Here is a 15,021-nt window from a genome sequence, read left to right on the forward strand (position 1 = left end):
GAGCGCCTGGGGACCTCAAACTGCAACTCAGGCCTCGTTGTTTAGTTGCTGGTAGTGCAGACAACAGCGTTGCTTGGAGACCACATTACCTCATCCTGCTTTAGCATGCGTTGCTGAGTCACGCAGAGGAAGGCCCAGCGGTGCATGTTAATAGGGGACATGCAGCGGGGCAGATGGGGGGATTATGGTAAGATGTCAGAAAATCAGGCTGACTTAAAACAACATTAGGCAGGATGGTTAAAAAGAACAGCCTTATTTATTGAACGCAGGGCACAGAAGCTAATATGTGTTAGCATCAGCTCAAGCCTCTAAACACCCTTCATATAGAATAAATCAGCACTATTATGGTGTTTTTAGACTTTCTAGAGAGCTGTCTGAAAACAAGACACCCTGACTTTTATTACTCCGCCTGCTGTTGCACACTGCAAACATGAAACATGTGCGTGATCCAGGACAGGAAGCAGGATAAGAGAGAGAACAGCTTAACCTGGGAAATGGAGCACGTAGTACTCCACACTCAAACACCAACAGAGCCAAATATAGGCTGCAGGCCCCCCTGGCACCCCGCACAAGAACTTCTAAAGAGAGGAATCTGTAAAATCCGACAGGGAGGTGTCGCATGTGTCGAGAAATGCTTCATCTCTGCAACTCAATCATACTTCAAGTGACAGGCGCACAAACAGAGCTGGCACCACAACAAAACACAGCAGCTGAAGTTGTTGACAGTGACAGAAAAATATGCAGATACATTTCTGGGACATAAATAAAAGATGAGAAAGAAGGGGAGGCTAAATTGGAGCGTTTTTGCATCCCTGATGAATCAGGGGATGTTGCCCATTTCCATTAGATATCAGCAGGAGAACGCTCAGATGAGAGCATGCAGATAGAGAGTGTCTGAGCCGCCGCTCGGCTGTGTGAGAGACCTAACACGTCCTGCTGAGAGTGCCATAGTTAACATGCTGTACAGACTGGAGCTGCATTCTACAAGCTGTGCTCCAAAAGTAGGTGCGTGAGTCACCGGCAGCCAGTGAGTGCAGCAGAAGATACTGTGTCACGTTTCCTCTGCCAAGCCTTCAGCAGCAGAATTATTAAAAAAAAAGAAAGACTGAGAGAGAGGGATGGGGGAGCAGAGAGACCCATGAATAATACTCGCTGACTTCAGAGTCGTGACTTCCGGTTTGAGCAGCCTGCCTGAGAGGACGAGCACGTGTGCATAAGCACAACTGCAAGCATGCACCGCTGCCTGCACGCACACAGGAGCAGAGGCAGCGGGGTATTAACGCAGTGGGGAAGGGGAATGCCTGTAATTTGCCTGCAGAAAGCTGCAGTTAGAGACATCATGTGTCAGTGAAGCTCACCCACAAAGACAAACACTAGAAAGTGACAGAATGAGTGAAGGAGAAGGAAGGCATTAGCAGAGATGAGCAGAAACTGATAAATGTTGGAAGGTGAATGACATTCAAAGACGCCATGCAGCAGAAAAAGTGTTTTAATAAAGAGATCTACCACAGAGACCTCGGAGCACGCGCTGCACTTAAAAACCAGTGCTGCTCATAAAGAAAAATCTTTTGAACAAGTTTTCCTCCCTCGAGTTCATTTCAACCCGAGCGGAAAGCTGCTTTGATTGAAACCCATAAAAACAGAGACAACAGTCACCCCAGGCTCCACCTTCCCTTTGTCCAGCTCTCCAGACACATGATGCTCAGCTCCATTACCCACCAGACAGCCGGAGAGCATGAACTCAACGGGACAGGGGGCACTTTGTGCAAGCTGCCCAGCTCTGTCCGGCTGCTGGTGTCTCCATTGTGAAAAATACTGAGATCCATCCTGCTTACTGTAGTGACGCTGGTGCTTTAATCAGCTCCGCTCTTTGTCCTCAGCTCAGGAGTCTGCTTTTTCAGAGGCACAGTGAAGTATACAAACTGGGTTGACATGCTATTCATGTGATTTGATTCTTTGACGATTTTTAGGGGGCCAAATTGATTCAAATTGCGATTCTTCCGTATTTCTGATTTTTCCGATTATTATGCCCAAAATACACCACATACATCTGAAGTGTCCAACAAGCAGCGTGTCTGACAGTCAGCTGGAGTCACAGCCCGAGAAGTTGCCGCGCGTCCCTCTCCATTGATAAGTCTCTCTTCATTCATGATGGGCTATAAAACCTCAAACCTGTTGGCTCCTGGTCTGGCTCCTCTTATTATGTCCATTTGTCGTCATAGTCAAGCTGAATATAATCCAATTTTGATGGTTTGTTTTATTTTAAAGTCACTGGGTACTTTTAGGTAGTTTCTGGTCATGGTCATACTTCTCTATGCTGAATTTAAGCGTCACAGCTCTGCGTCCGTCAAAAATAGGAGAGCTGCGTATTACCTGACATGACGGAGCAGCCACGCAGACGTACTGTAAAAGAACAGATCCAGTGTAAGTTGACCCATTGACCTGAATGAAACCTATTAGATCTGTTTGCCATGATGCAGCAGAGACGGACTGCAGGTGGATCTGGTGTATTTCAGCCGTAAGTTTGCTTTTTTTTTTTTTTTTTTGTAACACCAGACCATGTCAAAAAGTTGAATATTGATGATAATGTCTACAGACTAGGGGTGCACCACTTACAATTTTCTGGCTGATCACAGATCTTTAAAAAACCTTACCTGGCGATACCAATTTTCATTTTTTTTATTTATAACTGACAGCATATACCTTCAACGTTCCAATCTTATTTTACTGAAAATCATTGAACAATACCTGTGAAACAATAAAATCTTAACCTTTTAACTTACACCAGTGTTTCTCAACCTTGGTCCTGGGGCCCCCCTGCCCTGCATGTTTTAGATGTTACCCCACTCCAGCACACCTGATTCAAATGAATGGCTCGTTATCAGGCTCGAGCAGAGCTTGATGACGAGCTGATCATTTGAACCAGGTGTGTTGGAGTTGGGAACATAAAAAACAAGCAAGGCAGGGGGTCCCAGGACCAGGGTAGGGAAACACTGACTTACACAACCAATTAAGTGTCCTGAGGCCAGAGCAAAAAGCAACAAACACTGGCTGTCAGACCATCCCGGAGGTAAAAAGATCAGTTTCATATGTAAGGTTGGGCCGATCACCGATCCCCCAAAATCGATCCTTTTATCAGGGCATGTCTATAACAGACTGTATCAGGAAAAAAATTTTACCCCCCAAAAATGCACATCTCGTTAGTCAGAGAGAAACATTTCACCCTCTGCTGGAGAAAAGTGGTAACTGTTTTCAAATCCAGTTTATAAACAAAGACTGAAATCAAAGATTCAGAGAAAAAAAAAATGTTTTGATGAAGAATGACAATTCTAATATTGTCAAACAAAAAAGCCCAATACAATGTGAACCATTTGCCTCCCAGCCCCTGTAAAGCTCAGCTATTAAAAACTGGATGGAGTTGTTGTTAGTGTGAAGTATTTGTGCTGATTTTACAGCGACTTTGGGCAGATCTTTCATCTAATGGGAAATATAAGCCTTCATAAGCTTTGGTGCTTTTGATATAATCAAACGTAAAAATGAAATTGCCTGACTGAAGCTTTTCAAATGACACTGTATTAAAAAGCATCATCAAGTTGAAACTTTGACAGCCTCAGCTGATGAAACTGATAAGGGTCTCCCTCATCTCTCTGACAGACAGACATGAGTGTGTTACGTGGGCTACAAACGCCCTTAAGTCATGCAGAACACACCAGAGGCAGCGGTAAAGGAGCAGGCTGTCATTCCTCTGTCAGCCTGACAGCCACACGTCAGAAACGCTGCTACTACAGAAACGTGACTCACACCTCTCCAGCTCCTCCATCCTGTGCACAAAAACGCTGTGTTGACATTTTCAACCTCTTGTGTCAGAAACATTCCTGCCACTCCTGTCACGTCGTGCATGAATAAGCTGTGAGCTATGAGGAAGTTCAGGGATTCTTCTCTGGTTGGAGATTTTGTGGAGAGCATAAAATGATTCTGCACCACATCAACAACTTGGCACATATTAACCCTACAGTGACCAATTCCAAAAACACGTAGCTTATAAATTCTTTTATTACTGGGCTCCTGTGATATGATACTTTTCATGGTTAAAATCTTTTGTTTTTCTTTTTTTTGTTGTTGTTGTCAGACCAGATAATCACCACAGACGCTTTCACTCCTGTGAATGCTGAATCTCACTTTCTTCAGGAGGCAATAACTTTTTTATTACCCATACAATTTATAAACAGGTGAACTCTTAACATATGCAGCACCTCGCACCATGTGTTATTGTTCTGTGTTAGTTTTTACCTTGTTATGTGACCTGTCTGTGCACATTTCATCCTTGTATTATGGTTGTACTTATTTCCTGTAGTTAAACTGAGCAAACTGAGCAGGTGAACTTTTATGTATTCGGGCACCCAGATAGACATTTTACGAAAGTGGGATGTACATGTTGATTTCCTGTGTGCCAAACTTGCTCAGAGACTGCGTTTTCTTCGTAGACTCAGATTGTTTGGTATCAGTGCGAGTGTGATGCTGACCTTCTATAAAGCTGTCATGGGAAGTCTGATCAGATAGATGGCCTTATCTGTTTAGTGAAAATTGAAGACCAACAAAATGCTTCAATGTGCTATGAGAGTGATAGGTAAGAAAAATTACCCCGCCCTTCAATCATAGGGGAGACTGGGGACAGTTGCAACAAGGGACGGTTGCAACAAGCCTTATTTCTCCAATCAGAAACATGCTAGAGTGATGACACTCACACTGCACATGCTCAGTTAGACCCTCTACCCACCAAGGAGAGAGAAGCCATATTGAGCATCTGGTCCTGCTTCTATCAAGTAAAGTTGTTTTGGAGGTATGAAAGTAGCTTTTTTCATGAACTGTTTTTTTGTCATACTGTCCTGACCTTATGTATGAATTAACCCAAACCTATCTAGTTTGAATCACTGTTTGTTGACCATTAAATGACATGGTGAGCATGTGTCAATGTCAATGTGGCTAGCTTGCACATGGTGTTTTGTTATGACTAATATCATGGGGACAGTTGCAACTGTTGCAACTGTCCCCATGATATTAGATTAGTCATATTAGAAGAGACCACACAACCATACTTTTTAAGATTTTTAGTTCAAAATAGGCAAAATTAATATATTTTATTGCTCATGATGAACAGAACATGCAATCATATGGCGAAACTAACGCTAATGATGAACAGAATAATTTCCCAAATAATTTGTAGAGCAAAAATTAGCAATTAGTTATTGTTGTATGTTGTATGTGTCATATAAACTTGTCATATAGTGAATGAATCATCTAAATAGAGAAATTGTAAAAAAAGAAATTATTCCATTCTTTTTGTCCCAAAATGCAATATTGAGTTTTTATAGCTTCAGTAATATCTGCACATTGACTCAAGGTAGGCCCATGTTTTAAACAAAACAAAACTAATTAAATACATTAAAGCTGTACAGAAATGAAAATTGAATTTGAGCCCACTCTGGATCGTAACATTAGTATTTGTCCTATTTAGACAAAACACTGAGGATAATTAGTGAAACATTAATGTTTTTTTCATATGTTGCAACCGTCCCTGATCTGTGTTGCAACTGTCCCCAGGCTTGGGGTCAGTTGCAACGTCTGAATTCTTCTATTCAAATTAATATTGTGATTAATATGTTATATGTAGCCATCTTTAAATGGTATGGGCATTTAGCAGACAGATGTAGGTTTAATATGTACAGATTTGGTGAGACTAGTCCAAATATTCTCAGAGTAACTGAGGGTAATGTAAAAAGTGTTGCAACTGTCCCCAGTCTCCCCTACTTTTTTTTTTTTTTTTTTTTTTTTTTTTTTTTTTTTTTTTAAGACATTGATTTTACTTCATTGGTATGTTTTTTATTTATTGACATGTGCTGAGTCACTGGCATGCCACAGTGAACTTAGCTTTCATTAAGTTATTCATTCTATTACAGGCACGTTATTATAAATTAGTATGAATGTATGAACTAGAAAAGCACTCGGAGAGCGCAGACCTCCACCAAGCATAACACTTTAGTCCTACTTTAATGTAATACTCCTTTTCAGCAGACTGTCTGCTACAATTTGGTGTTAGGTGCCGGTTTGTTCGATAATTTGTTACCTGACAGTGTCGAAAATATGATGACCCGGTAAATATTTCATATTCTGGATCTTAGTATTCAGAATATTGCCAGGATCTAGGTTGTACTTTTACATCTGTCAGAAATTATGGTGACATTGTTTTATATTGTTTTGCAAAGCAATCAAACCATTTATAGCGTAGTTATGTACACATATGGTGAAAACAGCCCTATCTCACAATGATAAAGAATCCTTTAAAAAAGTTCTGGATCCAGACGGTGATCCGGATCACCTCCAAAATTTAATCACTTCTTTTTTGTCTCAATTTGAACATTTGCTGAAAATTTCATCAAGATCCGTTCATTAGTTTTTGAGTTATGTTGTTCACAGACAGGCAAGCAGACAAACTCCCAAAAACACATCATCCTTGGTGGAGGAATGAATGATGAGTTGACTGTGAGCAGCACTGCACTTATGTCAATAACAAATTTCCCTCTGGGGATAATAAAGTTTATCTTATCATAAGTTATTCTGTACGTAACTTTTCAAGTTCCACTTATTATTTTATCTTTAATATTCTCATGCTAATTTTGTTTCCACCATAGACCACTTTTGCTACTGTAATCCTGTAAACTTCCCTGTTGTGGCTCGATTAAAGGCTCGATTATCATATTTTAATCTTTAAAGTAAAAACAGGAAAGTCAAGCTTCTGACATTTTCAACAAATGGTGTTCTGGGACTTTAATCAGCACAACTATTCGGTTTTTTTTCTTTTCTATAGACTTATTTTTTGGGGGACGTTGTAACACCAAGGCTCAGGACTAAAGATGAAAAATAAACTCTGTACCATCTTAAAAAAGACTGTTCCAATGATTTTTATTTGACTTGCCGTACTACTTCCTGTACCCTGGCATCACTGACATGAGGGGGCTACCTCAGTGGGTTTTCCAAGGAATAAATGAATTAATGTGTTTGAAAAGTAGAACTGTTGGTAGATAGAGGACATGAAGGCTCTGGCCTAAGTTTCTGGCCCTAACACTGCCTAGTTGTGACTCCAGCAGAAATGTCTTGGCAGAGAAACGTTACAGAGAAGAGGTGTTTACAGAGGAACGCTCACAGCCACACGAGCAGCCTGGACTGAAGATGAGGTCATGATGCTTTAGTGCCACACTGTGTTTTCAGCAGCTCCTGGTTTTCTCCAGACGTGCCGCTGAGTGTCAGAGCAGATGGGTCTGTGCTCTGGAGCAGCTGGAGTCAAGGGTTAATAAAAACTGTGTGTGGCTCACCTGAAGGCTGTCATCCTCCTTCACCAGCTCCTTCTGGGGGAACAGGTCCTTGGCCTTGATATACTCCAGACTGGGAGGCCCCTCTTCACCCTGTCAGACACAAACACAACACAGAGGTGGTCGGGTAAATAAAAACGTTGTCATTCTCTTGGTTGACAGAGCAGGGCGGGTCGGCTCGCAAAGATAGAAATTAAAAACATGGGCTGTGTTTAAGGAACCGATGGAGACTCTGGGTCTGAAAAGAAAAAATAATGTGGGGGAGTTTGAAACCTGTAATATTTATCCTGGCCAAGAGGGGGCAACTGCACTAGGTATAAGTAGATGTACTATTGAAGTCTTAAGATCCCTCAAACAAGCAGTTCATACCCTTCAGCAAAATATGTCAACTTCTGGCTCAAGACAAAAAGAGATGCCAATGGTTAAAATAGCAAAAGCTTGCCCACAAATTATGGATGATCTCACAGTCAATAAATGAAATTCCCAGTACAAGTCCTCTCCAGAAAAATATAAAAATAGCAACGAGTCCAACAGAAAGAACACTGAGAGGCTACCACAAAAAAAAACATCATCCCCAAAATCAAACCCACTGGATATTCTGTCTGTGTTCTTGACCTGGATATTATCAGGGCGGTTAGACTTTGGTGTGAGATGCATGCCAGCTGGGATTTCACAATTTCCATTAGCTTACTGCCAGGCGTCACGTATGAGATTAAAAATTGACCACAAGAGACCCAAAAGTCCTTTCAAACAGGGGGGGAAATGACCTTGACTTTGGTCAGCGAGGCAGAATATTTGAAACTTTCCCCCTTCATCGTCTGTGAACTTTTTAAGTAGCGGGAAAACCCAGACTGTACATGTACACGTTCTGCTTGCTTTGGCACCAAGCAGGTACTTGGTGATAAACAAATGATAAACAGCTCTTGGCATCAGACTCTGAAACCTCTGCAGACTTTGTGCCTGGGTGTTACAGTCATGTGCAGGATCTCACCCTGGGTTAAGTATTTTACACACCTGGCGAGTTTTTCATGAGTCATTCTCTGACATTGACTCCTGGTGTCCCTTACCCTCCCATGAACCGCTGTTTCGAGGACCTATTTATGGTGATATTTCCGAGCGAGCTGAGAAATCCGACATCCAAATGGAGACTTATCAAGTTATGATGGATGTTTGGCTAAATTTAGACCGCAACACCTCAAGAAGCCGAGATGAGAGCGAGAGGGGAACAGAGCAGCAGTCGACCTTGCAGCGTACAGAGCCGGTGTCGCTCTCAGGCTGAACAAACACTTTCATTACAAGCAAACTTCACCTGTTATTGGACTTCTCTTGACCAATTTTACTCCAGTCAGTCAAGGCCATGCCCACGTAGCCGAAACATTTTTTTCTGATGTGTTTAATCTTCTACTCAATAACTTCAAGTACACATAGACATACTGTTATGTCTGTTTCAGCTCAAATTAAAGTCTTAACAGATAACTTTTTTCCTCCTCCTTTCACACAGAACAATGATAAACTCTGGCCCTCTTCACTGACTGTAACATTAGTTTTCTTTTGTCTGCAGTGACGAGTGCCTGCACATCTCTCACTCCTCCACACGCAGTCTATCTCTGTTATTTCAGCAACAACTGATTTATTCATTGTTTAATGATGAACCTGCCTTGGATGCCTCTTCACTATAGAGTTACAGGATTGCAAAAAAAAATAAAAAATAAAAAAATAATAATAATAAAAATAATGATAAACAAATAAATCTGTCATGACAAATTATTGGGGGCTGCTGAAAGTAATAGAAATTATGAGGGATAATTATAAAGATATTATAAAGAGAAATCCTAGAAAGAGAATAAGTAAAAAAAATTGTAAAAAGTGTAAAAAGAAATCTATGATAAAGTTCATCGTAAAATAAAAAAATGTTGAGACAAATGACTGATTTGTTTCGAGTGTCAAACTGACCATTGTGTCCTGACCCAAGATTGTAATACTTATCTAAAACCAAACTAAAAACGAAAACTAAAATTTAAAATACATTGCAGTTAACTCGAACTAATAAAAACTAGAAAAGAAAACAAAAACGATTAGTAAACTAAAACTGTACCTTGTGTTCACAAAACTAACTGAAACTAACCAAAATTCAAGACAAAATGTCCTTAGTTATAGTTTTTGACAATATTAATAGCCTTTAAGATTTAAATTAGTCTGACACATTTTCCCAACCAATTTTACGACAGTTTTCAGCAGTTGTCAGCGCCGTACGGCACCATCATAGCGACGTACTGAGACGTGCTTGTTTACTGCACTGACTCGCTGTGCGCTGTGCTGCGACGAAACGTAGTGGAGCAATGAATCAGAGCATCTGTAATAGTTTAATTTCATGTGAGTCTGTCTTTATTGTTACAGAGTCCAAGTTTCTAATTATTAAAGCTCATATTTTATTGTTTTATATCATTTATGTTTGTATTAATCACTTATGTTTGTATTATTTTTATACAATTTATCTTTATATTTTTTATATTAAGTTTATATTTTTTTTCTTGTGTTTCAGACAACAGTCAACAGTTCAGTATCAGCATTGACTGAGCAGTGAGCACTATGTTGGACTTAAAAATAAACAGTATGACAAAACATTTACTCTGACCTTTTTGAATCCTGCACCTGGTTAATAAGGTATGAAAAAACTAAAACTAAACTAAAACTAAACTAAAACTAAACTAAAACTAAACTAAAACCAAAGTAAAACTAAGCCTTGTTGCTAAAATCAAAACTAATAAAAAACTAGAATGCCCGCTGTAAAACTAATTAAAACTAAATTGTAATGGAAAAAAATGTCAAAACTAACTTAAACTAAACTATAATGACATTTTCAAAACTATTATACCCTTGGTCCTGAGGTAAGAAAACATTTAAAAAGCTGTTAGAACAAAACATTTAAACACAGCTAATCACAAACAAATCTACAGGTACATGATGTCCAACATGTTTTAAGAGTGTCACAAAACCCAGCAGAGCTAGCACCACCAGCCCTTCAGTCCTCTTATACGTTAATGTCCACATCCCTGTGCTGGTCACTGATCCGGTCCAGTAGTTTTATGCTACTGTAACCAGACACAGCCTACAAACAACTTCATCTCAAAATTCCACCTAACCATGCCTCATTATTCAATCTGATACCTGTGCCTGATTACATCCGGGTAGTAGAGCATTAAATAAACAATGGAAGTAACCAGTGAGCAGAGCGACAGCTGCAGCAGCTGAAAGGGTTTCTGCATCACAGCTCACAAGGAAAGTCACCAGCATTTTCAGCTTTTATAATTAAAAACAAGACGTGTTGAGTATGCATTGTTCAATCTGAGTAAATGGCATCAGACATCGGTGACAAAGGGCCAATCCGTAGGACAGATCTGTTCAACTTAATTTTGTGCTTCTTTGCGTTTACAATAACTGTATTATGTCAACGCCAGTAGGTTGGAGCATTTTTGCATGGCAGACCTAAAATACCATTTATAACTTTATTTTTGTTTTTCTATCATTTTGAGTTTGCTCTTTGTTTATGTTTTCTACTTACTTCTATAATTTCCCTCCTTTTTAAATGGCACTGACTCCACAGAGCTGCTATGTTTGCTCCTCTTTTGGATTTGGCCTCTACATCCAGATATAACCATATGTTGATGCTTTCCTAATGAAAACAGAGATGGTGTCCTGAAGGGCAGAGCAGTGCGAGGCAAAACATGGTAACCTGTTTGTTTTTTTCCCCACTTGGACAGATCCACTGACTGGTTGGTGCCTGCAAATAAAAGACTTGTCCGTGGACAATTACAGAAAATGTCATATTATTGCAGAAACTCCTTAAAGGCCGACAGCGTGGACCTCCTGCCATGTTTACAATCATTACATCTGTCATCCAAAAGGTTCAAGCCGGTGATTATACCCCATGATAAGCATACCACCCGTTGGGCTATCTGCTAACAGATGGAGATCCCACAGCGACAGCCCCCTCCTCTACAAGCCACCAACTTGTCTCCATCTGATTTCAAAGGAGGAGAGATCAGAGGAGCTGGACAGCCGAAGCGTTTTCAGGATGAGCTCTGACAACATGGGAGGTTTGTCCACTGAAGATTAACAGTTTGAATTTATAAGCCAAAGAAGATGACTAAAAAATGTCCCTGAATATGATTAATAATGAAAAGAAGAAGGTCTACCATGTTTATGTATGCATTTATGTAAAAAGATAAGCTTTTAAATTAGTTTGAATGGTCCTTTTATGATCGAATAATTAACAAACAGAACATTTCTAGATTACTTCTTTACGTCTAGTTGTCTAGACATATTGAAAATGTCTGATAAAACAAGAACTTAGCACCATGTAAAAAGACACATTTCACTGATTTTTTCCTTTTTACTGAAAATAAAGCTCAACAAGGAGCTTAAAACAAATCAATAATGGATCACATCGATAGTTCCAGCCCTGAAGCTGAGTTCACAGAGTGCAGGTGTCGAGGTCTGAGGTCTGAGTTTGTATTGAGGGTATAAAAAGTGTGTACTGGGAGAGAGATTAATGGGATGAGTCTGGACACACAGCCAGTCTACCTGCTACCTCAGCACCATAAATTGTAATAAACGTCAGTGATGGTGGCAGACACAGAGGTGGGTGTCAAGGCTGTGTCACAGTGAGCTGCTCCATCACTGAGTACTGTCTGTATCTCTGTGTGCTTCTGCTCCGTTTCACTGAACTGATGCCTTTATGTTGGTGCTAACCCTTTGTTTGAGTCTTACACCCATCGTTAAAGGCGAGCTGGAAGCTTCTCTCCAGTCTGATGCTGATTTGAAGTGAAAAAGTTCATAGAAAGGGAAGGAAAAGGAAAACTGTCCTTCTTCCCACCTGGGATTTTATCACAGATTATTCAAAGATGGTTATCCCCGTCACCAGATAGAGCTTATTATCATACTTTCTATTTGATGTTTATACTACATGAATGTTAGGATAAGAGCGCCAAATATGCAGTTAGAAAAAAGATATTCTGTTGTTTCTTTTGAGCTTCCATAATAAATTCATCTCAAAGGATGAACAAACTTTTAAAGACAAAGATACAGCCGAAGAAGACTCTGTAACCAGCTAGCTTGTCTTTATAAAAATGCAGGTTTCTATGGTGGTCAATGGGTGTCAGACGATTTGCAAAAGCTGCAACGTGAATGGAAACGCCACAGCACAACAGAAGCACAGTCACAACTAAAGTTAAAAAGGTTAGTTATCCAAACAGACACAGTAAAGTTGTGAAAGTCAGTAAATGATCATCTTTTTTAAAATTCATCTGTGATAAATATCTTTGTAGGGGTGCTGTGATATCCTTCATAGTACTTTTATTTCTTTATTTACTGGTAATACATCATCTTATATTTAGCTTCATGAATCATTCATGTGATAATGTTAGCATTAGGGCTATATTTAAGTCATAAAAGAAAACAATCATTTACTTACTTTCACAACTTTTCTGTGTACGTTAACTTCCTTTGTGACTGTATTTTTGTTGTGTTAAAGTGATACTCCGGGATGGAACAAGTTGGGTCCTATCACAAGGTTTAGGGCAGAAATTACCCCTACAGCAGTGTTTTTGTGCAGCAGAAGCCCAGAGCGCTCGCACCAAACACCCCCTCCCTGCTCCTCTGCTGGTTTCCTCTGCACTCAGACGGGGCCATATTTTACTTTCACACAAAAACACCGCTAAATAAGGCTCTAGTTCTCATCGTGCCTCTTCGTCCTGGCAGACTACCTGCGTTTGTTTATATCTGGCACGCTGTGCTCACGGACTGATACACTAAGCGGCGAGTGCCTCTTAGCCAGCTGTGGCTCTGCACTGGTGGTAGCGCCGTTTTACGACACAATGAGAACTAGAGCCTTATTTTGCCGTGTTTTTGTGTGAAAGTAACGCGGTGAAAATTCTCTAAATAAAGCGTGAATGCAGACCGATATCAGATTTTTTCGCAGGGAGTCTGATTATTTGTGTTTTTGGTCAAGTAAAATATGGCCCCGTCTGAGTGCAGAGGAAACCGTCTGATGAGCAGGGAGGGGGTGTTTGGTGCGAGGGCTCTGGGCTTCTGCTGCACAAAAACACTGCTGTAGGGGTAATTTCTGCCCTAAACCTTGTGATAGGACCCAACTTGTTCCATCCCGGAGTATCACTTTAAGCAGGGTATCCTTTCCATCTATCCATCCATTCATCACCTAAACCCTAAACCCTGTTTGGGTTGGCAGGGGGCTGGAGCCTTTCCCGGCTGTCACTGAGCAGGAGTTGGGGTACCTTGGACCAGATACGCCGCCAGTCCATCACAGGACTAACATGAAGAAACAAACATGCATACACATGCACTCACACCTACAGGCGGTTTCACAGCCACCAATTAACCTGATGAGCATGTTTTTGGACTGTGGGAGGAAGTCGAACTACCCAGAGAGCACAAGATACCCCATTCACATCCAAACTATTCCCTCACCAGTTTAGTACGTTTTTATTTGTTTATTTAATCATAAAGAAGATGATGGTGAGCTTTTATTTTCTGAGACGGGGCTGGTGACACGGGCATAACATATCAGAACACTATTAAAATTAATGATCAACCAGTGTTTATATCTAACGCCAATGCCAATAAGACATTATTGCCATCACGTACAGTTCAAAATCAAAGGGCTTTTCTTTCTCTATTTGTACTCTTGCTTGTTTACATGGTCAAGTGAACAGGTGATATCAAAAACAAGAACAAAGCCAGAGAGCGATACACCAAACTCTGAATGTGGATTAGAAACTACATTTGTTGTGTTCCTTGAAAACAAAGAGATTCTCCAGACATCAGTAGGAGCCCAAATTTCAGACTAGTTAACTTGTCTGAACTCCTCTAAATCCCTCAGCAATGCAGCCTGGCTAATCTCTTGACCTTTGACCTGAGTCAGCCTTCGGCATCAGCCCCACGAGGCAGCTGTGCATCATCAGTTTGACTTATTTCCAGCAGAGAATACGTGGAGCATGACAGCGACCATCCGTCAGCGGGATCCTGAGAGGGTCAGGTTAATACAGGCTGCTCTCACACACTGTTGCTGGGCAGTCTGCACCTCCAGAGCTGTCCAGGTCCACACACACACACACACACAAACACACATACATGCACTTTGCCTCTTTTTTTCAGGGAATAAAGTTTACCAAGGCATGCCAGACAGCCATCATAAATTACTGGAGAAGCAATGATTACAGAACCACCCCACCAAGAAATCCAATGTTAATCAGCTGAGAGGAACATTTAATCTTTACACACACATACACACATCCTGAATCAATAATCCATCCACTTTGTTGGATCCTATATGTCTTGTGCAGCAAAACCTGGTAGATTTTTTGGCAGCGTTTCCTTGATTCTCTTATGGAGCAGTCCTGACATTGCACTATTCTCTCCGGCCGCTGGGAACACAGTGTACCTTAAAGCACTGAACTGCTGAGTCAAAGTTGTGTAGATGTTGTTTAGGTCCGTAAATAACAGTCTGACGCCTCACACTGATGCATTAGTGCTAAAATACTGAATAAACATTAGATTATGTATTAAAATGTCTCCCTGATGAGTTATTACAGTTGTTTATTATGAAGAAAATGTGAACGAGGAATCTGGGCTGAGC

The 15,021-nt window shown here is 40.6% G+C and overlaps 1 protein-coding gene across 5 annotated transcripts in view; it reads right to left on the bottom strand.

Moving 5' to 3' along the window:
* Positions 1 to 15,021, bottom strand: part of mtmr4 (myotubularin related protein 4) — an 83,495-nt gene that overhangs the window by 34,185 nt on the left and 34,289 nt on the right. For all 5 annotated transcript variants that reach the window (XM_074671928.1, XM_074671930.1, XM_074671929.1 and 2 more), the window contains one exon: positions 7,371 to 7,460. In XM_074671928.1, coding sequence (XP_074528029.1) covers positions 7,371 to 7,460 — 90 coding nt within the window. The remainder of the gene's footprint in view (positions 1 to 7,370; positions 7,461 to 15,021) is intronic.

Source organism: Halichoeres trimaculatus, unplaced genomic scaffold, assembly GCF_033239565.1.
Source record: "Halichoeres trimaculatus isolate MK-OKI-2021-1 unplaced genomic scaffold, fHalTri1.1 fHalTri1_scaffold_6, whole genome shotgun sequence".
Taxonomy (NCBI): domain Eukaryota; kingdom Metazoa; phylum Chordata; class Actinopteri; order Labriformes; family Labridae; genus Halichoeres; species Halichoeres trimaculatus.